Source organism: Tursiops truncatus, chromosome 19 (assembly GCF_011762595.2).
Source record: "Tursiops truncatus isolate mTurTru1 chromosome 19, mTurTru1.mat.Y, whole genome shotgun sequence".
NCBI lineage: Eukaryota > Metazoa > Chordata > Mammalia > Artiodactyla > Delphinidae > Tursiops > Tursiops truncatus.
Window position 1 is genome coordinate 57,657,847 of NC_047052.1, and position 21,875 is coordinate 57,679,721.

General features: G+C 45.9%; 1 protein-coding gene across 1 annotated transcript; it reads left to right on the forward strand.

Moving 5' to 3' along the window:
• The first annotated feature begins 1,578 nt into the window (after positions 1-1,578).
• ZNF671 (zinc finger protein 671) lies at positions 1,579-18,624 on the forward strand. The gene is made up of 4 exons (XM_019928906.3): positions 1,579-1,904; positions 15,197-15,323; positions 15,941-16,063; positions 16,679-18,624. Exons 1-4 carry the CDS (start codon positions 1,833-1,835, stop codon positions 17,890-17,892), a joined length of 1,536 nt encoding a protein of 511 aa, XP_019784465.1. The 5' UTR covers positions 1,579-1,832; the 3' UTR covers positions 17,893-18,624.
• The last annotated feature ends 3,251 nt before the right edge of the window (positions 18,625-21,875 follow it).

The window sequence follows — 21,875 nt, forward strand, 5'->3', positions numbered from 1 at the left end:
GTCAACTCCCTGTGCAGATCCCTGGTGCACACCCCTGGTGATCACGTCACAGCAAGGAGATGACCTCATGGTGTCCCAAACATTTATCTCAGGTATCATATGACCCATTTTGAGCTCATGCTCCCAATGTGACGATGATGGTCACTGTTCAGGCAGGAAATAGCATTCAAATGGTAGCACTTCTTTTCTAAGAGGTCTCAGATGTTAAAAGCAATTCTATATATGGTGGTATTGTTACAGACCAGAGTTCTTGGCCTTCCCCAATAAATAGAAATTGACTAGAGTCCAGACAAGAAATTCAGGCAAGGCTTTATTGAGGTCCCTGCTGCAGCAGGGGGCAGTGAGAACAAACAACAAGTTCCCTTGCTTGCCGGATCCCCAAGGGGGAGCAAGCTTGTTCCTTATATGGGATGAGGGAAGGGGTGTGTCCAGGGGTCTGGCTGGAGGGGCGGCTTAGGTGTTTTGCCCACACCTTATGTGGTGCTGTATGCAGGGGGGCTTGCACAGTACCCTGCTCTTGCTCCCAACACCCTGTTTTTGCTCCAGGCCCTTCAAAAATGGCAGTTGGGTTTTTTTGGTCTCTTTGTATCTTTTGGTTCCAGAATTTGCCCCAACCGAGTGTGCACGCAGTTATTTTCAGTCCCATACAGTTTCTTCGTATTTTGTTGCTTGAGGAAAGGTGTGTCCAGGTGCAAGAACTTCAGCACTGCAGCAAAGGGTCCCAGGTCCCAGCCCGTCTCAGTATACCAAGTAAGAAATATTACCTGGAAAAAAGTGCTGCTTCCTGGGATGAATACAATCACTGATTATACAGGCAGGAGAAAAGTTTTCTGAGGAAATCTATCTACTGGCTCCAGAGTACCTCAACATCCCTCTCTCTTCTTCCACTCCATGGCCCTGTCTGGAATATTTCCTCTTTTGTCCCTAACAAGAACTGAAAGTAACAACACTGAACCTAAAGCTTCAGTCCAAATGTATTTTTTTAACATTAAAAATACATTTATTTATTTGTTTTGGCTGCGCCAGGTCTTAGTTGCAGCATGCGGGATCTTTAGTTGTGGCATGCATGTGGGATCTAGTTCCCCGACCAGGGATGGAACACAGGGCCCCTGCGTTGGGAGCGTGGAGTCTTACCCACTGGACCACCAGGAAAGTCCCCAGAATGTATTTAAAAGGCAACAAGGTAATGGTTACTAGCTCCCAGGTATGAATGGACGAGAGAAACTTGGTGTGGTGTGTCCTTTTGGTTTTGCAGCTTTCCAGACAATCCGAAATAATATGACTCCAAACACTTATTTAATTAGTGCAGGCAGCAATCCACTGAATCTGCGTGCGGGCCCTTGAAGAGGAGCTAAGCCTCGCCCATCCTCGGGAATTAGGTGTACCACTTACAAACTCCTTTTGTGGTACCCAGCCTTTCCCCAGGAGCTCAGGCCCAGGCCCTGAACCTGAACCTGTGCCTAGGCCGATAGTTCACCAAGAACTACATTACCCAGAAGGCTCTGCGCCACACGTCCAATGAAGACCCGGGAGAGGGGCGTTTCCGTGCGTGCGGAAGACGTCGGAGCGGGACTTCCGGCATCTTAGGCGCAACCAGACACTTGGTCGGTTCTTGTGAGGATCTAAGCGCTAGGGGGCTCTTGAGAGGATCTAAGCGCTAGGAGGCTCTTGAATGCTTGGTCTGGACCGAGGGTGGAGGAATCGGGAAGACGCGTGAGTAGGCGTTGTCCCCGCCGCTCGGAGGCGAGACAAAGTTCGGCGGTGGCGACGCCTGCCTTGACCCTGCCGCCGGGGAAGGGCTTGGGACCGCGGTATCCAGGTCCTCAATCCGGATGCCTGCCTCTCCCGGCGCACTCCGCCCACAGACCCCGATGGCGGCGGCCGCGCTGAGGGAACCCCCTCAGGTACACGCTCCTTCTCCGGGCCCTCAGCGCCCTCACCCCACCAGACACTAAAGCCCCGAGTGCGGGGCGCCTGCTCCCGTGCCTGCAGCACAGGCCCGGTGTCCGGGATTGTGGGGTCCCTGTTTCTGACAGTGTGATTGTGCGTGTGAGAGGGGGTCAGGCAGAGGGATCGACAGGTGCAAAGGCTTGGAAGTCGGACTGAGCCAGAGGCATTGGGGAGATCGGGGATCCGTGTCGTGTCAGCACCGAGCGGGATGTGAGGAGTCACACCTGGGTTGAGGAGTTGTACTTTCATTCTGAGGGCTCTGGGAGCCATAAGAGTTTCGAATAGAAGGAGTACTTGATCTGAGTGGAGATTTTAAAACTATCCCACATTTTGCACTGGGCGAAACAGATTAGGTTGGGGCAGGGAATGTGAGGATGAATGCGTGGAGATTGGTAAAGACGCCACTGCAGCGGCTTCAAGAAATGTTTTGACGGTGGATGGACTCGAGAGCCAGTAGAGGGGGAAGAAGTGATCAGGTTCTGGATTTATTTTAAAGAGACCAACAACATTTCCTCCTGCATCAGATGAGGCTGTGATTGATAGTAAGTGAAAAAACAAGTTTTAAATTTTTTCTTTTTTGTTTTCATGGACATTTTGAAAACGGAAATCAGGAAGTCAAACTAGGGAGCAGGTTTCAGAGTGGACATGGTTGATTCTGAGATATCCCAGAGTGGAGGTGTCACATGAGCAGCTGGACTGGAAGGTCTGGCGTTCTGCAGAAGGGGCTGGGTTGGAGATGTCCACAGGGTGTAGAGAGTGGTCTGGACTAGGTCAAGGCCTGGAGATCAGATTTAGGGGTAGCAATCCTTTTTTTTATATATAAATTTATTTATTTTTAAAATTTGTGCCTGCGTTGGGTCTTCGTTGCTGCGCATGGGCTTTCTCTGGTTGTGGCGAGTGGGGGCTATTCTTTGTCGCGGTGCGCAGGCTTCTCACTGTTGTGGCTTCCCTTGTTGCGCAGCACAGGCTTTAGGTGCACGGGCTTCCGTAGTTGTGGCTCGTGGGCTCAGTATTTGTGGCTCGTGGGCTCTAGCGTGCAGGCTCAGTAGTTGTGGCACGCAGGCTTAGTTGCTCCGCAGCATGTGGGCTCTTCCCAGACCAGGGATTGAACATGTGTCCCCTGCATTGGCAGGATGATTCTTAACCACTGTGCCACCAGGGAGGTCCCATGGATAGCAATCTTAAGTATGTTATTTCAAATGGTCCTTGGGGTGAGACGGGAGGGCTGTGGATGGAGGTGGGGGGGGAGGGTGGGCATTTCTGAGACTTCCCTCCACAAAGGAGGGGCATTCTGTTTATCCAGTGTCTGCATGAGGAGAATGCTTTGTAGGGCACAAGGAACCTGGCCTGGCAGAAGAAGATGGGGTGTCGTAAAATAGCTGCCTGATGACAGTTACCCTTGCTTTTGAACAACCTGTTGTAAGAGAAACACACACTGAAAATCTCCTCCAGTGTCAGGAGTGATTCCACTTTACTCAGTCTTGCCAAAGCCACAAAATCCCTCAAATGCCATATGATAGATTGTCCCAGCCTCTGTGTGTGTGTGTGTGTGTGTGTGTGTGTGTGTGTGTGTGTTTAATTAATTTTTATTGGAGGGTAGTTGCTTTACAATGTTGTGTTAGTTTCTACTGTACAGCAAAGTGAATCAGCTATATGTAGACATATGTCCCCCCTTTTTTGGATTTCCTTCCCATTTAGGTCACTGCAGAGCACTGAGTAGAGTTCCCTGAGCTACACAACAGGTTCTCATTAGTTATCTCTTTTATACATAGTATTGATAGTGTATATATGTCAATTCCAACCTCCCAATTCATCCCACCACCACCCCCTTTCCCTCCTTGGTGTCCATACGTTTGTTCTCAAAGTCTGTGTCTCTATTTCTGCTTTGCAAATAAGATCATCTATACCATTTTTCTAGATTCCACATATATATGTTAATATACAATATTTGTTTTTCTCTTTCTGACTTACTTCACTCTGTATGACAGTCTCTAGGTCCATCCACATCTCTACAAATAACCCAATTTCGTTCCATTTTATGGCTGAGTAATGCATTGTATATATGTACCACAGCTTTATCCATTCCTCTGTTTATGAACATTTAGGTTGCTTCCATGTCCTGACTATTGTGAATAGTGCTGCAGTGAACATTGGGGTGCCTCCTTGTGTTTTAGTCTTTGTTATTTATTTATTTATTTATTTGGTTGTTCCGGGTCTTAGTTGTGGCGGGATCTTCGATCTTCATTGCGGCTTGTGGGATATAGTTCCCTGACCAGGGATCGAACCCGGGCCCCCTGCATTGGGAGCACAGAGTCTTAGCCACTGGACTACCAGGGAAGTCCGTCTCCTTGTTCTTGACTAAATGTTCCAAGGAGGACATGCTTCTTGCCTCACAGGAAGTTCCTACCAAAGAATTCCTCTAACAAGTCCCAACACAGGAAATGTTTCTGCCCACACTTCTGTATACTATTTGTAATTTTAATTAGTGTAGGAGAGGCAGAACTCTATCTCTGCCAATCTTAGGTTTTCAGCTGGGTCTCCTTAAGAAAAAAACAGACTAATGAGAAAAACAGTATATTAATATGTGCAACACACAACACATGGGAGAAACCTAAACCAAAAGTAACTGGAATTGGTGACTTAGAATTCTAGTTTATATTAGTATCTTCGACAAAGAAGAGTAAATTTGTAGACAAATGACAGAACGAAGAAAAGCAGTTTTAGGCTTCCAAGAGCAGCAAACCGAGAAGGTAAATATGGAGGAGGAACCTAATATTGTGTGGTTTGATTGCAGATTCCTTTGGTGCCAGTCTCTGGGCTGATAATCTGTCTCCAATAAAAGGAGAATTTATATCTTGCCTTTAGGTAGAAAAGGGGGAGCTTTTTCTGTGTTTGCTGTTTCTCACTGCCTTCAGCTCAAAATAATTTTTATGTCAAAGAGGCATATTTTGGGGTGATATTATTCTGATCTTCTTCATGAGCTACAAAACAGCCAGGAAAGATAGTTTGTGTTATTGAAATTCCTATATTATTCTCCCTTTGTATACTCTATCCAATTGATTTTATGAGAGAATTAAACATTAGTTTCCCAAGGAATCCATTGTAGGTAGTGAACTGATTATTCTTCTATGCATTTAGACTGGTCCTAGGCATGCACTTTCCTTCGGGTATTTAAGACAGTATCCACTGAAACCATTTTCTGTGGGCACAAATTCTCTCATGGAACCCCATTTGAGAAAGGCTGCTAAAGATTATGGTCTCACCAATTCTATTGTGTATGGGTGGGTTTTCTTACACCAATAAGCAATTCTCCCACGTCAGCTGAGTGTCCTATAATTCAAGTCAATTCTGACACTGTTTACACAGAGATAGCATCAGATCCCACAGGTTAAGGTCTCAGTCCCATAAGACTCCCCCCACCCCACACACACCCTTTCAGACACCAGTCGTTAAGTCCATGTTTTCACCTGGGTTTCTGAACTGATTGGAGGTTCCAACAGCCTCCTTTTCGGGTTCAATCAATTTTCTTATAGTGGCTCACAGAACTCAGAGAAACATTTTACTAACTAGATTACCAGTTTATTATAAAAAGATATAACCCAAGAACAGCCACATGGAAGAGATGCATACAGGGAAAGGTATGGGGAAAGGGTGCAGAGTTCCCATGCACATTGCTCTTCCTGCATCTCCATGTGTTCGTCAACTTGGAAGCTCTCTGAACCCTATTCTTTTGGGTTTTTATGGAGGCTTCACTTCACAGGCATGATTGATTACATCCTTGACCATTGGCGATCGAACTCAGTCTCCGACCGCTGTACCCCCTCAGAGTTCAGGGGGTAGGACTGAAAATTCCAACCCTCTAATCATGTGGTTGGTTCTCCTGGAAACCAGCCCCACCATCCTTTTGTGCTTTCCCAAAGTAACCTCATAAGGGCATTTTTATTGCTCTTCTCACTTAGGAAATACCTAAGGTTTTAGGAGTTCTGTGCCCAAAACCTGGACAAAGACCAAATACGGGAACTTCCTAGTGGCACAGTGGTTAAGAATCCGTCTGCCAGTGCAGGGGACACGGGTTCGAGCCCTGGTCCGGGAAGATCCCACATGCCGCTGAGCAACCAAGCCCGTGCGCTACAACTACTGAGCCTGTGCTCTAGAGCCCGTGAGCAACAACTACTGAAGCCCGTGCTCCACAACAAGAGAAGCCACTGCATTGAGAAGTCCGTGCACCACAACAAAGAGTAACCCCCACTTGCTGCAACTAGAGAAAGCCCACGCGCAGCAACAAAGTCCCAACGTAGCCAAATAAATTTATTTTAAAAATTAAAAGACCAAATACGTATTTATTGTTATAAATCATATTATTACACTGCTCTAGTAAACAAATATACATATATTCATAGAGAATTCATAAAACTTGAGATCTGTGTTGTGGCTTCATTTTCCCTTTGTGAATGTAATTTTTCAAATGTTCAACAGTGTAAAATCAAGATGAATGTGTATCTTCTGAATGTTATAGTATTATTATTATTTTTTTAAAATATTGACATGTCGTGAATTTTTAAATTTATTTATTTATTTAGTTATGGCTGTGTTGGGTCTTCGCTTCTGTGCGAGGGCTTTCTCTAGTTGTGGCAATCAGGGGTCACTCTTCATCGCAGTGCGCAGGCCTCTCACTATCGCGGCCTCTCTTGTTGCGGAGCACAGGTTCCAGACGCTTAGGCTCAGTAATTGTGGCTCACGGGCCCAGTTGCTCCGTGGCATGTGGAATCTTCCCAGACCAGGGTTTGAACCCGTGTCCCCTGCATTGGCAGGCAGATTCTCAACCACTGTGCCACCAGGGAAGCCCTGAATGTTATATTTTTAATATCATTTATATGCTTATTCTTTGTCTGATTTATCCCTTTCTAAGAAGATAAGAGCGAGTAAGTTATACATTTGTACCCACAATTCTTTTTCAGTTTTATTGCTTTAAATATCTCATATATTTAAATTATAGGGAGAGATTGTCAGACTGTATTAAATGCATGGGCAAACTCCATGCAACGTATAACAAATGATCCTTAATTACAAACATAAGTATATGCTAAAAGGAATGGAATGAAATAAGACATGAATATTAACCATAAGAAGGTTGGAGAGGTGGACTTCCCTGGTGGTGCAGTGGTTAAGAATCTGCCTGTCAATGCAGGGGACACGAGTTTGAGCCTTGGTCCGGGAAGATCCCATATGCCACGGAGCAGCTACGACCATGCGCCACAAGTACTGAGCCTGAGCTGTAGAGCCTGTGAACCACAACTACTGAAGCCCGCGCACCTAGAGCCTGTGCTCCGCAACGAAAGGCCACCGCAATGGGAAGCCTGCACACCGCAACGAAGAGTAGCCCCTGCTCACTGCAACTAGAGAAAGCCCGCATGCAGCAACAAAGACCCAACGCAGCTAAAAATAAATAAATAAATAAATTTATTTTAAAAAGAGGGTTGGAGAGGTTATATTAATATAAGAAAATGCAACTTTAGGAAAAATAACATTACCAAAGATAACATAGGGACATCTTATTAAACAAGTAATTTAAATCAAGAAGATTTTAAAATGCTAAATGGGGAATTACCTGGTAGTCCAATGGTTAGGACTCTGTGCTTCTACTGCAGGCAGCACAGGTTCTATCCCTGGTCAGGGAAGAAAGATCCCACAAGCCATGTGGTGCTGCCACAAATGAATGAATGAATGAATGAATGAATGAATGAATATGCTAAATGTATTTGTACCTGAGAACAGGCTTTCAAAACTCTTTCAATAATTAATAGAATAGGCAGGAAAACCGTAAGGATATAAAAGACATGACCAATATCATCAGCTAACTTGATTCAGTAGATATGTATAAAACATTACTCCAGTCTATAGCAGAATACACATTCTTTTCAGGTACACATGGTACATTCCTCCAAGATAAACCAAATGCTAGGGACATAAAATAATTTTCAGTAAGCTTTAAAATTGAAGCAGTATAGAATATATTCTCTAAATAAAGCAAAACTAAATTAGAAATTTTAAAATATCCTAGAAAATCCACAGACATTTAAATTTTAAAGAACTGTTAAGTATCAAAGAGTAAAAGAAATAAGGAAACCAATAGAAGATAAATTAGGAGCATATTTTTGTGAAACAGACAAGAGTAATTTTTTTTAACTTTTTTTTGGCAGTGCCATGCAGCATGTGGGATTGAACCTGTGTTCCCTGTATTGGAAGCACGGAGTCTTAACCACTGGACTGCCAGGGAAGTCACAAGAACAATTTAAATGTATCAGTAACAAGCAAAATATATTGTGTCGAAAATTAATGAATGTATTTCTTTTAGAATTGCAGCCTTCTATTCTGTAAAGACCGTGACAGCCAAAATTTAAAGAGTGAAAGACTGGGGCTTCCCTGGTGGCGCAGTGGTTGAGAGTCTGCCTGCAGATGCAGGGGACACGGGTTCGTTCCCCGGTCCGGGAAGACCCCACATACCACGGAGCGGCTGGTCCCGTGAGCCATGGCCGCTGAGCCTGGGCGTCCGGAGCCTGTGCTGCGCAACGGGAGACGCCACAACAGTGAGAGGCCCGCGTACCGCAAAAAAAATAAATAAATAAACAAAGAGTGAAAGACTATCTTGAATGTCTAAAACTGCCAAGGGATGAACACACAGGGCATAGGAGGAAATCGCATTAGTTAGAACAACAAATACAACTCCAACCTAAATGACCAAAATAGGAGCAATCAATGGAAGAAGGAATCAAGGTGATTATCAGGCATATGACAAGATTTACAAACACACTGATATTTTAGAACTGCATACCAAATACAACTGTCTTTACAGAACACATAATAGAATGTAAAGATGGGCTTCCCTTGTGGCGCAGTGGTTAAGAATCCGCCTGCCACATGCCGCAGAGCAGGTAAGCCTGTGCACCACAACTACTGAGCCTGTGCTCTAGAACACGTGAGCCACAATTACTGAGCCCACGTACTGCAACTACTGAAGCTCGCGTGCCTAGAGCCCGTGCTCCACAACAAGAGAAGCCACTGCAGTGAGACGCCTGTGCATCGCAACAAAGAGTAGCCCCCCTCGCCACAACTAGAGAAAGCCTGCGCGTGGCAATGAAGACCAAACACAGCCAAAAATAAATAAATAAAATTAATTAATTAAAAAAAATAGAATGTAAAGAAAATTGTAAGACATCTGAAAATTTTAGTAGAACTATCCTCATGAAAATAGACATAAATATCATTAAGATAGTATTAGCAAATAAAATTTAGCAGTGTGTAAAAAGAATTATATGTCATGACCAAGAGAGATTTCTTTCAGTGGTGCCAGGTTTGTTTAATACTAGAAGAGCAAAGAATGTTATCCAACATATTAACAGGCTAAAGAAAAAAAAAGAAGAAAAATCATATCATATCAATTGATGCAGAAGACTCACTAGCATAACAATGTAGCAAAGTGCTGTGTACAGTTCTCTTTCTCTTTATATATATGTATAAATACACGTGTGTGTGGTAGACAGGGATATAGATGTAAATGAACTGTGTTCTATATGTTAACAATACACAGAAAGCAAAAATTGAATGATTAAAATTTACAAATCTATAGTATAAAAAATACTTAGGAATGAATATAATGAAACATGTACATGTTCTTTCATTATATTCATTCCTAAGTATTTTATTGAAAACTACAAAGTTATTTTTTCAGTATTACTGAAAACTTCAAAGTTTAGTTGAAATCTACAAAAACACTTCTGCTGAGGGAAATTAAAGATGATCTAGATGAATGGAGCAATCTTTTCCATAGAATTCAGTGACTGCACTTTTTCCCTTTTCCCAGGGTTTAGTGCTCACTTTGGACCCCAGTATCAAGTGGTAGAATCCTGTTGGAGACTGGATCTGGTAAGCTTGAGTCATGGGAATTCAGGCTGAGCTTCCACTTACTACACAGATCCAACTGGAGCCAGTTTACCTGAGGATAGTTGGGGGAGGGGGGGTCTGGTGGGGGTGAGGTTCTGGTTCCTGGAGGAATTGAGAACCTGAAACCCTCTGAATCAAGTCAAGAGAATGTGGATGGTCAGGAGTCATTTTCTGTCCTCCATTGGGAGGGGTTTGAAGCACTGTTGGAAGAATGACCAGAGGATGTCATGTAATTCCCCAGGTAATAATCCCAAAAACCATGTGCTGTGAATACTGTTATTTCCCCGTTTCAGAAATGAGGAGACTGAAGCTTGGAGGAGTGAGGCTTTCTGCATAAGGTACTATAATCAGTAATGGGGTTACCAGCTGCAAACCCAGGTAAGCCTCCCCCTAGAGCTCAGCCTGTGAAGTCAGACACTGGACACCATGTGCTAGATTGCATTGAATTTGAAGCAAAACACAACATGATTGGTTCTAATGCAAGTTCAAAGATTGTGAATTTGAAAGTAAGATATAGAAGAATTATGCTACAACCCTATGCTGTACTTACTCCTGAGGGAAAAATTTTTTTAGATTATTTATTTATTTATTTTATTTTGGCTGCATCGGGTCTTAGTTGTGGTATGTGGGATCTTTCATTGCGGCGTGTGGGTTTCTCTCTAGTTGTGGTGCGCAGGCTCTGTAGCTGTGGCACGTAGGTTACAGAGCATGTGGGCTCTGTAGTTTGTGGCATGCAGGCTCTCTAGTTGAGGCACACGAGTGCAGTAGTTGTGGCGCATGGGCTTAGCTGCCCCACAGCATGTGGGATCTTAGTTCCCTGACCAGGAATCGAAGCCTCATCCCCTGCACTGTAAGGCGGATTCTTTACCACTGTACCGCCAGGAAAGTCCCAGGAAAATATTTCTTAAACTGTAAATCTTGAATCATCTTGTCTAGAACATATCCCTAGTGCAACTGGCTACCTGAAATTGATAACGTCATTCTGTATGTGTGATTGTTTTTTTCTTGAAATAATTTTAAATGGCACAGATTGTACACTGCTATCCTGTAAAATTTTAAATCATTCCTGTTAAGGCTACTCGTAGGTTCAGGGTATGTGTATGTGAATTTTTTCTTTTTCTTTTCTTTTTTTTTCGCGGTACGTGGGCCTCTCACTGTTGTTGCCTCTCCTGTTGCGGAGCACAGGCTCCGGACGCGCAGGCTCAGCGGCCGTGGCTCACAGGCCCAGCTGCTCCGCGGCATGTGGGATCTTCCCGGACCGGGGCACGAACCCGTGTCCCCTGCATCGGCAGGCGGACTCTCAACCACTGCGCCACCAGGGAAGCCCTGTGTATGTGAATTTTGACAGACGCTGCAAGTAGGCAGCCTTGACTCACCTCCTACCACATGGGTACCTGAGAGCCCAGGTTTGTGATGATAAGGACCATGTATTCAGCACTAATCATGCACCTTGCACTGGTTTAATCACTTGATACTTAACCTCACCAAGGTATGGGCACTATTTTTTTCTGCTGTTTTAGTGAATGGACGTTTATGTTTGAGGAATATTTAAACAATTTCACAGAGGTCTGCTAGGGAGGTTTTATCTTCATTTTACATTTCACAACATGGAGGTGAAACTGCTGGCCTTGGGTCCCAAATTCGGAAGGATGAGGCTGGGATTTGCAGGCTGTGAACCTCCAAAATAGCTAGCGTTGTATCACGCTCAGGATATGAAGCGCGCACTGGAGATTTTATATGAAGCCGACCCCCACCGGAGGAAAACTGCTGACCGCAAGCACGTAGACCCCAGACGGGTTGAAACCAGAAGATTGCTGATGCTCGAAACTTCACCTTGATGCCAACCAATCTGAGAATTGAACACAAGTGGATCATGCACCCTGCAGCCCCTCCCTCACATGGCCTTTAAAACCTTTGTCTCCTAACCAGCAACTTGGAGATGGTCTTAGGACATTAGTCCACCAGCTTCCCAGATTGCTGGCCTCCTGAATAAAGCAACTTTTCCTTTTCCACCAACACTTGTTTGTCGAGTATTGGCTTTTTGAGTGGCGAGCAGCTGAACGCGGGTTTGGTACCAACCCCATCCAGTTACAGAGACTCTGAGGTATGAAATGCAGCCTGAGGCTTGGGAGAAACTGGTAGGCTAAGACAGTAGGCATTCAATTCCTTTGCCTTCCACCTTCTGACCACAGGCTGCCCCTCAACACCTGGTGTCGAGGTGGAGACTGCAGTACCCAGAATTCTCAGTGCCACAGGGTGTCAGCTCTTTGCCAATCATGGCCCAGGAGAGGGGCCTTTTTCTGTGAGCACTTCACTTTGGGGCAGGGTTTCCGGTACCCCATCTCGTTTCTGGGGTTGTAGAATCCTGGAGACGGGAATAGCACCTCCATCCCCTGGAGGTGCTGTTCCCATCCCTTTTGCCCACAGGCTCCAATGACAGTGGCCAAGCTGATAGCTGAGCCCTCACCTTCCCAATATGTGGGATTACGTGTCTTTGCTCTCCCCTGTCCCAGCAGTTGTGTCTGCAGGCTCTGAGGAGGCAGTCTCCGTCTAAGCCATCGTTACATGGAGAAGTTTCTGTAGAACCCAGAGAGATGAGGGATGGAAGGTGTCCCAGGCATGTTCAGATGCTTGGAGTTGAAGCTGAGCTGTGAGTGTCCAACAAACAATTAGTCTCTTTCCTTTCTGGAGGAGACAACATGGGGACAGGTTTCAGGCCTGAAATGACCAGCTGAGCGTCTTGCCCTCTATTCTGAGGATGATGGGAGCCATGGGGAAAGTGGAACAGAGTCTCAGCAGTCTTCCTCTGGCAGCAGAGAGAACAGACAGTGAAGGGCTAGAGTGATGGTGGAGACGGAGTGATGGTAGGTGTGGAAATTATTCATATTTATTCAGAGCTTGCTAATAGCAAGGGGGTTGGGCATCATCACTTGCCTTTGGCTGAGGCTCGAGGGCAGGGGAGGGGGAAAGCTGACTGGCCCCTAAGTTGGAAATGGGTGTAAAGGGAAGAGGGCAGTTTTGGGGTTTTTTAAAATAAATTTATATATATATTTATTTTTTGGGTCCGTTGGGTCTTTGTTGCTATGCACGGGCTTTCTCTAGTTGCGGCGAGCGGGGGCCGCTCTTCGTTGCAGTGCGCGGGCTTCTCATGGTGGTGGCTTCTCTTGTTGCGGGGCATGGGCTCTAGGGGCACGGGCTTCAGTAGTTGTGGCATGCAGGCTCTAGAGCACAAGCTCAGTAGTTGTGGTGCACGGGCTTAGTTGTTCCGCGGCATGTGGGATCTTCCCGGACCAGGGCTTGAACCTGTGTCCCCTGCATTGGCAGGAGGATTCTTAACCACTGTGCCACCATGTAAGTCCCAGGAAGGCAGTTTTTATGAGATTTCTGACCGTTTCGGTTCAGTTGCTGCAGAGGTTATAGGTGAGAATTTTATTTTTATATACGGTCACACCACAGGGAAATCAGGGAGGAGACTACTGCAGCAGTCTAAATGAGCATTGATGGGCCGCACCAGAGTGATTGCTGTGAAGGTGGCACAGAGGTTGTGTTCTCATGCTGATACTTTACTAGGGCTGATTTTATTTTCTGAAGTGGATTGTGAGAGAAGGAAGTAAAGGAGAGATGACCCAAAGCTTTGGGTTTAGCTGCTGGAAGGATGGAAATGCCAGCCACTGAAATGAGGAGGTCTGTTGTAAAGTTAATTTTCAGATAATTAGGTGTAGGAAAGTTGTGACTAGTGTGGGGACAACATGTATGTGATAAGCAGCTTAATGACCTCCCAAAGATGTCCATTTTCTAATCCCTAGAAGCTTCGGACGTGTTATCTCATATGGCAACAGGGACTTTTTTTTTTAATGTTTATTTATTTATTTGGTTGTGCTGGGTCTTAGTTGCAGCAGGCAGGCTCCTTAGTTGAGGCTCACTGCTCCTTAGTTGTCCAAACTCTTGGTTGCCGAACGCATGTGGGATCTAGTTCCCTGACAAGGGAACGAACCCAGGCCCCCTGAATTGGGAGCACGAAGTCTTAACCGCTGTGCCACCAGGGAAGTCCCGCAACAGGGACTTCATATATGTGATTAAGCTAATGATCTTGAGATGGACAGATTATCCTGGGTTATCCCGTGGACCCAGTGTAATCACAGGAGGATCAGAATCAAAGAAGGAGATTTGAGGAATGAAACAGATGTCAGAATGATAGCTGCTGACTTTGCCGATGGAGGAAGGGGCAAGGACTCAAGGATGCAGGAGGTTTTTTAGAAGCTAGAAAAACTAAGGAAACAGATTCTTCTGTGGAGCTTCCAGAAGGAATATAATGCTGCTGACATCATTTTTTTTTTGGTCTTAGTTTTGGCAGGCAGGCTCCTTAGTTGTGGCATGCAAACTCTTAGTTGTGGCATGCATGTGGGATCTAGTTCCCTGACCAGGGGTCGAACCCAGGCTCGCTGCATTGGAATGTGGATTCTTAACCACTGTGCCACCAGGGAAGTCCCAATCCTGCTGACATTTTGATCTTTAGCCTAGTGAAGCCCATTTTGGACTTACAACCTCCAGATGTAAGATGATAAATTTGAGTTGATTTAAGCCACTGAGCTACTAGTGATTTGTTACAGCAGTAATAGGAAACTTAATACAGTGTACAACTGAGAAATGGAAGAGGACTCAGAGTAACTGAGGTGTGCATGTGGTTCTGGGTGCCCGTGATTTGAAGAAAGGAAAAGGGCCAGATTGGGAGGGTTTTAAAGCAGGAATGGGGGCTTTGGCAGTGGGGGCCACTGGAGGTTTGGGACAAGATAGCATCCTGATTGTATTGCCAAGTGTTCTCTCCATGCTGTGTACAGAGTGACATCTGGGGAGTCCAGGGTAATGTCTATGGTGTGGGCCAGAAAGTTGGTTTTAGGTAGCTGAAGATGTGAGGCAGACATGGTCCAAAGAGTGATGTGCAGGAGAGGAGGGAGTGTAAACTGATTGGCCTAGGACCCTGTTGTTGGGGGCTTAAGTGAAAAGAGTGAGCGCAGGTTTAGGAAGTATGTCCAGGGAGTATGCTGTGGGGTTCCCCAGGGGAACTGGGCCAGGCTCAGAGCTTAAATGGCATCTATCTCTCAACCTGCTTGTTGTTGCTGTGGGCTGACACAGTGATCACTGGGGGTAGTCAGGAGAGAGAAAGGACCGATGGTATCAATGCCTGGTGCTTCGTTTGACTTGGGGACCTCGGGACATGGGTGAGCAAGACATTGTTGTGCGTAGGTAGAGTGGGGATACTCACTTGAGACACTTTTCATGGACCTTGCTGTCCCCATCTTTGCAGGGCTGTGCCATCTCTGAGGACGTGTTTGTGTACTTCTCCCGGGAAGAATGGGTGCTCCTTGATGAGGATCAGAGACTCCTGTACCGGGATGTGATGTTGGAGAACTTTGCACTTTTAGCCTCCCTGGGTAAGACCCTCACACCAACTCCATCTCTTTTCTCCTTTCCCACAGGGACCACTCTGTCCTTCCCACACAGCTTTCTTGCCATGTTTCCTGGAGTAGGTGCCATGGCTGCCAGGGCTATGCTCGATGGTGTGTCCTCACTTCTTACTGAGCAGCCCCGAAGCCACGTAGCAAAAGGTTTGGGGGTCACAAGACATAGTTTTCCCAATGGGACCCATAGTCTTGGTCACTTTCTGGGTTGGTGAATCTGTCTAGAATTATGACACCCCTGTGCCCAAGGTTCTGCCCCCTTCCTCCAGGTGACATTTTCTGGGGCTCCATTATACCAGGAGTTACAGGCACTCACATAATCACTACTTATATAGACCTTTGGATGCTTCCTTCATGGTTCTTTTTGTAATAATTATAATTATTATTATTATTTTGGTTGAGTAGTGTGGCATGCAGGATCTTAGTTCCCTGACTAGGGATTGAACCCACACCACATGCAGTGGAAGCACAGGGTCTTAACCACTGGACCGCCAGGGAAGTCCCAGTAATAATTATTATTCTTTAACTTGTGGTCTGTCATAGAGTGGGTTTCTCTGAGCCAGTACTCACCAGTGCTGGGTTTCGCTTAGGAATTACATCCTCCAGATCATATTTAGTCACGCAGCTGGAGCAAGGGGAGGAGCCCTGGATGCCTGCCCAGGTGGATATGACTGCAGCCACAGAGAAAGAGGCTCAGAAGGGACCTGGACCTGGTGAGTGGACACCAAGGAAGGGCATGATGTCAAGGTTGGGTTCAAATCCAGAGATATTGACTGTTTCCACCTGTGTTTGATTTCAAGGCCTGTGGACACACAGTGTTTCTACATGTCCTTCCCCATTCTGGACACTGTGACTTATTTCTAGTCTGACTTCTAGCCCCTGGCATCCACCTTGCATCCATTCCTCCTTACTGCTCACTCCGCATTCGTCTGCAACATTGGCCTGCACTTAATGTGTCACGAGATGTGCACATATCCTTCAGTAATCTTTGAACACCAGCTGCTTACTTGTGATTGGAGTTTCCTGGGCCTGGACATGCCCTTCTGCCTAGCACTCGCCTGTCCCAACAGCCAACGTCCTACTGGAAACTGTTTGCTCTATTCTGTCCTCATTCTGCCCTCATGTCCTTGCCTTCAGGAGGCCTCCCCCATTCTGTGACCTTCAGAGGCCCTGCACTGCATAGCAATCCCTTCCTCAACCTATCCCTGCCTCTCTGTCCTGTAAATGGTCCCATGGACTTATCCTCGGTGTGTCAGATACATTTATGATGGGGTTGTCCCCTCCTTCAAAGTCAACATGCATCTCATTGGGCACTTCTCTGCTTTCAGGTTGTTGGTGTGGAGTGGAAGCTGAGGCTGTTTCCTCTGAGCAGAGTGTTTATTTAGAAGGAGTGTCACAGTTCAGGACTCCTGTGGCAGGTCTGAAAACCCACCCATGTGACATGTCTGGCCCAATATTGAAAGACCTCTTACATCTGACTGAATACCCATGGGGGAAAGCCAGGCAGGAACCACACATATGTGAGGCACATGGGAAGCAGTTCTGGTTCAGTGCAGACCTTCACCAGCACCACAAGCAGCACAGTGGAGAGAAATTCTTCAGGAGGGATGAGGGCAGGGACACTGTGAAAAGCTGCAGAATCTGTGTGCCAGAGAAGACCTACATACATGGTGAGAGCAGAGTGGACTTACCGGCCACCTCTGGCCTTCAGCACCAGGTTTCTCATGACAGAATGAAGCCCCATAAGAGCACTGAGCTTGGGGGAGCCCTTAGCACTGGACAGAAGCTTCATAAATGTAGTCAATGTGGGAAAGTGTTCACTCGGAAAGACACACTTGCAAGACACCAGAGAATCCACACTGGAGAAAGGCCTTATGAGTGCAGCCAATGTGGGAAATTCTTTAGCCAAAGCTGTGACCTTTTTAAACATCAGACAGTCCACACTGGAGAAAGGCCTTTTGAGTGCAGTGAGTGTGGGAAGTTCTTTAGACAAGTCTCTGGTCTTGTTGAACACAGGCGAGTTCACACAGGTGAAAGGCTCTATCAGTGCAGTAACTGTGGAAAATTCTTTAGCAGCAAGTCTAACCTCATTCGACACCAGGAGGTTCACACAGGAGCAAAGCCTTATGTGTGCAGTGAGTGTGGGAAAGAGTTCAACCGCAGACACACACTGGTTCTGCACCAGAGGACTCACACTGGAGAAAGGCCTTATGAGTGCAGGGAGTGCGGGAAGTCCTTCAGTCAAAGCTCCCACCTTAACGTACACTGGCGAATTCATAGCAGTGATTATGAATGCAGCAGATGTGGGAAAGCCTTTAGCTGCATCTCCAAACTCGTTCAGCACCAAAAAGTTCACTCTGGAGAAAAGCCTTACGAGTGCAGCAGATGTGGGAAAGCCTTCACCCAAAGGCCAAACCTTATTCGGCACTGGAAGGTTCACACTGGAGAAAGGTCCTCTGAGTGCAGGGAGTGTGGGAAGGACTTCAACCACAGACACACACTTCTTCTCCACCAGAGGACTCACACTGGAGAAAGGCCGTGAGAGTACAGTGAGTGCAGGAAGCCTTTTAGCCAGCACTCCCAACTTGCTGTACACTTGAGAGTATCTAGCAGTGCTTGTGAGTGCAGCAGACGTGGGAAAGCCTTCACCCAAAGGCCAAACCTTATTTGGCACAGGAAGTCCATGCTGGACAAAGGCTTTAGAGTACAGGGAATGTGCTGTCTCCTTGTTCAACCTAACAACTGTCCCCAGAGTGAAGCCCTGAATGTGGGTTTTGTGAGAGAGCCGTCAGTCAGAAGTGAAACCTCATATATACAAACATCCACAACAGGAAGATTCCTGATGAGTGCCACACACGTGAGGTGCTTTTAGAAGCTGTGGCGCACATTCTAAACTGCTTAGTGCCTTTCCCAGTTGGTAGAAGGCATCCTGCTGTTCCCATCTGTCAAAGTCCCACAGGGTGTGTCAGTTACAAGCTTAGTCAGGCAGACCTCTGCTATCTCTCCAGTCCCTGGAAGGAGTCATGACTGGCCTCAGTGGCCTACAGGGGGCCTCATTTTCACCCTTTGACTGGCTTGGGTGTGGAAAGAATCAGCTCATAAGATGGGTTCTCCAGGGAGCTTGCAGAGATTTACCTTCGTGTATTTCTTGGTCTCATTGTGGATGTATACAGTCTCCAAGTCCCGCAGCCCTGGAACTCTGTGTCCCACATTTGCTCGTGTTTGTACAATAATAAAGTCCTTACTCTGAGCTGCCTTTAATCTTGAAGTCTCTGTTCATTGTGTGGAGTGTGTTGAGGACACAACTGTGTTCTACCAGCATGAAATGATAAACAGATTTTGTGGGAATCCTTGGTTTTCTGTGTTTCAGAGAGGACAGCATGATGGCAAAGAATAGCTGTCCACTATTGGCCCAATTTGCATTGCTACCCAAGACCTTCTAGGAATGACTTCAGGGCTCTGTGAGACATACCATGTGGCCTGGAGGCTAGTTTTATTTGTGGGTCCTTAAGTAAGTATGAAGAAGAGCAGTTGGTCCCTTGTTCCTATAGAATGTTTCATATTCCCAAGCATTATTAAGAGGCAGCTGGCCTCTGGTACCTGCCAAGGAGCCTGAGTTCAGAATTCGGTAGGCAGGTGTCACTGGCTGGAAGACCTACAGGAGCCAGGTGGAAACCATATGGTTCAGAAACATTGGGTGTGAATAATAAGTAGTTGGAGAGATTACAACACCCTAGAGAGATATACCTGCTAAAGGTACCTGCTAAGATATTCTCCTGCTATGGCTGTGTAGGATGAGAAGGTACAGAAATTGTCAGGACCTTCAGAGGTATTATCTATCCTATGGTCAACATCACTTGCAGGACAATCTATAAACATTTTGTGGATTCCCTTAGATTTAGTGAATCAAGTCAAGGCTATTGCTGTGCAGGCAGGAAAATGGTTGAGAGAATGGAGATCTAGGATTCCAGAGATGTGGGTTTTGTGACTTATCCAGTGTTCTTGGTGACTCCCATTGAAAGAGGTTTATTATAGGACTGCCTGTAGGATTTAGCTTGTCCTTTCTATTTTCTTAAGGTGGACTGTGTCATTTATTTGAGAACCCCCTTCTAATGTAGTCATTTATTCTGTAAGTTTCCCTGTAAGTAGTACTATATCAGCAGCATCCCATAAATTTTGATATATTGTGCACTTGTTTCATGTAAGGTAGAATTTGTTTAAAACTGGACTGGAAAAGTTCTAACTTTATCTCTAGGGACTTCTGAATATCTGGCTTTGACCCTTTGCTAAGATAAGGACAGCAGGATTTATTTTGTGTTGTTTAATATCCAAAAATCCTGTGACAACACTAGGGTCACTTTGATTGCTAATGGTAATGTTTATGCAGTCTGGCTCGACTGTTACCAGAAAGGCATAAAAATCCCTGCTGGTATCTTCTGACTTGAGCTCTCCTCAAGCCACAGTTCACCACTCAGATGTCTGTGGCTTAATTTGGAAGTAAATCACAGCACTGTGTGAATAAGAGTGTGGGAAACTGCCTGGAGGTCTCTGACCCCCAATATAGTCTTGCATTTTCTTTGTCTTTCTATGTCACATGCTTTGCTTTATTTTTTTTGTCCGCGCTGTGCAGCATGTGGGATGTTAGTTACCGAACCAGGGATTGAACTGCGCCCCCTGCAGTGGAAGCGGGGGGTCACCAAGGAAGTCCCTCCCATGCTTTGCTTTTAAGAAAACCTCATAGGAGTCCGCTCTGTGGAGTCTTGAAAATATCTTCAATTATAATACTTGTGGGGACTTCCCTCGTGGTGCAATGGTTAAGAACCTGCCTGCCAATGCAGGGTACACAGGTTCGATCCCTGGTCCAGGAAGATCCCACATGTCGTGGAGCAACTGAGCCCATGCACCACAACTACTGAGCCTGCGCTCTAGAGCCTGGGAGCCACAACTACTGAAGCCTATGCGCCTGAACCCGTGTCCCGCAACAGAAGTCACCACAATGAGAAGCCCGCGCACCGCTCGCTGCAACTAGAGAAAGCCTGCACGCAGCAATGAAGACCCAACGCAGCCAAAAATAAATAAATAAATAAATTAATTAAAAAAATACTTGTGAAAGGTTTGCACTTGGTGATAAGAATAGAATATTTTATATGACCCCTTATTTTAATTCAAATAATGACTAAGTGGTTGTTGTGCAGAAAGAAAGACAGAGGGTGGTGAGGAAGGATTTTTCTTAACAGGCTGGTTTCCAGGGCATCCCTGGGTTGAGTTTGCACAAGAGCTGTACTCAAGACTAGGAGGAGAAACATATGTGAGATGTGGAGTCTGTAGGTCCTGCTAAATGGATTGCAAATGAAATACACTGAGGGGGACTTCCCTGGCAGTCCAGTGGTTAAAGACTCCAGGCTCCCAGTGCAGGGGGCGCAAGTTCAATCCCTTGTCAGGGAACTAGATCCTGTATGCATGCTGCAACTAAAAACAAAAACAAAAAGATCCTGCAGGCTGCAACGAAGACCCCGCACAGCCAAATAAATAAATTAAAAAAAAATACACTGACGGGCTTCCATGGTGGCGCAGTGGTTGAGAATCTGCCTGCCAATGCAGGGGACAGGGTTCGAGCCCTGGTCTGGGAGCATCCCACATGCCGCGGAGCAACTAGGCCCGTGAGCCACAACTACTAAGCCTGCGCGTCTGGAGCCTGTGCTCCGCAACAAGAGAGGCCACGATAGTGAGAGGTCCGCGCGCCGCGATGAAGAGTGGCCCCCGCTTGCCACAACAGGAGAAAGCCCTCGCACAGAAACGAAGACCCAACACAGCCATAAATAAATAAATTTTAAAAAATACACTGAGGGGATGTCAGCCAAGAATATGGTTCCTTGGCTGCTTCCCACCCCCTATTCTAGCAAAAATATAGCCATCACGGAAGCAGCTAGAGGATATTAGAGCTGTAGATGGCACCCCATGATTCAGAATGATACTGTACCTTTTATCTCCCTCCCTCTGAGCCAGCTGATAATTGACACCACGATAAAACCGGAGACCAGGGAATTCCCTGGCGGTCCAGTGGTTAAGACTGCGCTTTCACTGCCGATGACTCGGGGTCAATTCCTACAAGCTGCGCGGCATGGCCAAAAACAAAAACAAAACGGGAGACAATATGATGTGAGGCATGATGTTATGGATCTCCTTAGCTCTGTTGAGGGGGGCTTAATGCTGGGGAGAAAGGTAAGGATTATTCAGAAGAAAGGTAACAATATAAATAAGATGAAAGAAACCTCAGAATTGAATCAGAAAAAAATGTTCAGGTGGTTCGTTAAAAGTGACATTAACAAGAAGATAGATGGAGTGGCTACAAAAATTGTGATGGATCACTGTAAAAAAAATAGGTAATCTGTTCAAATAACTGGGACAAATTCAATTCATCCTAGTCTTAACTAATTTTTTAAGTATCAAGATTACAAAAAGGAGGAATCTAATCTTTTCAGAACCTGTTCTGATTATAACCAGCCAGGGAAATGTGGAGGATTA

Coding starts and splice junctions, on each gene's coding strand:
- ZNF671 (XM_019928906.3), top strand. CDS start 1,833: ATGCCTGCCTCTCCCGGCGCACTCCGCCCACAGACCCCGATGGCGGCG. Junction 1,905..15,196: donor CGCTGAGGGAACCCCCTCAG/GTACACGCTCCT, acceptor CCATCTTTGCAG/GGCTGTGCCATCTCTGAGGA. Junction 15,324..15,940: donor TGCACTTTTAGCCTCCCTGG/GTAAGACCCTCA, acceptor GGTTTCGCTTAG/GAATTACATCCTCCAGATCA.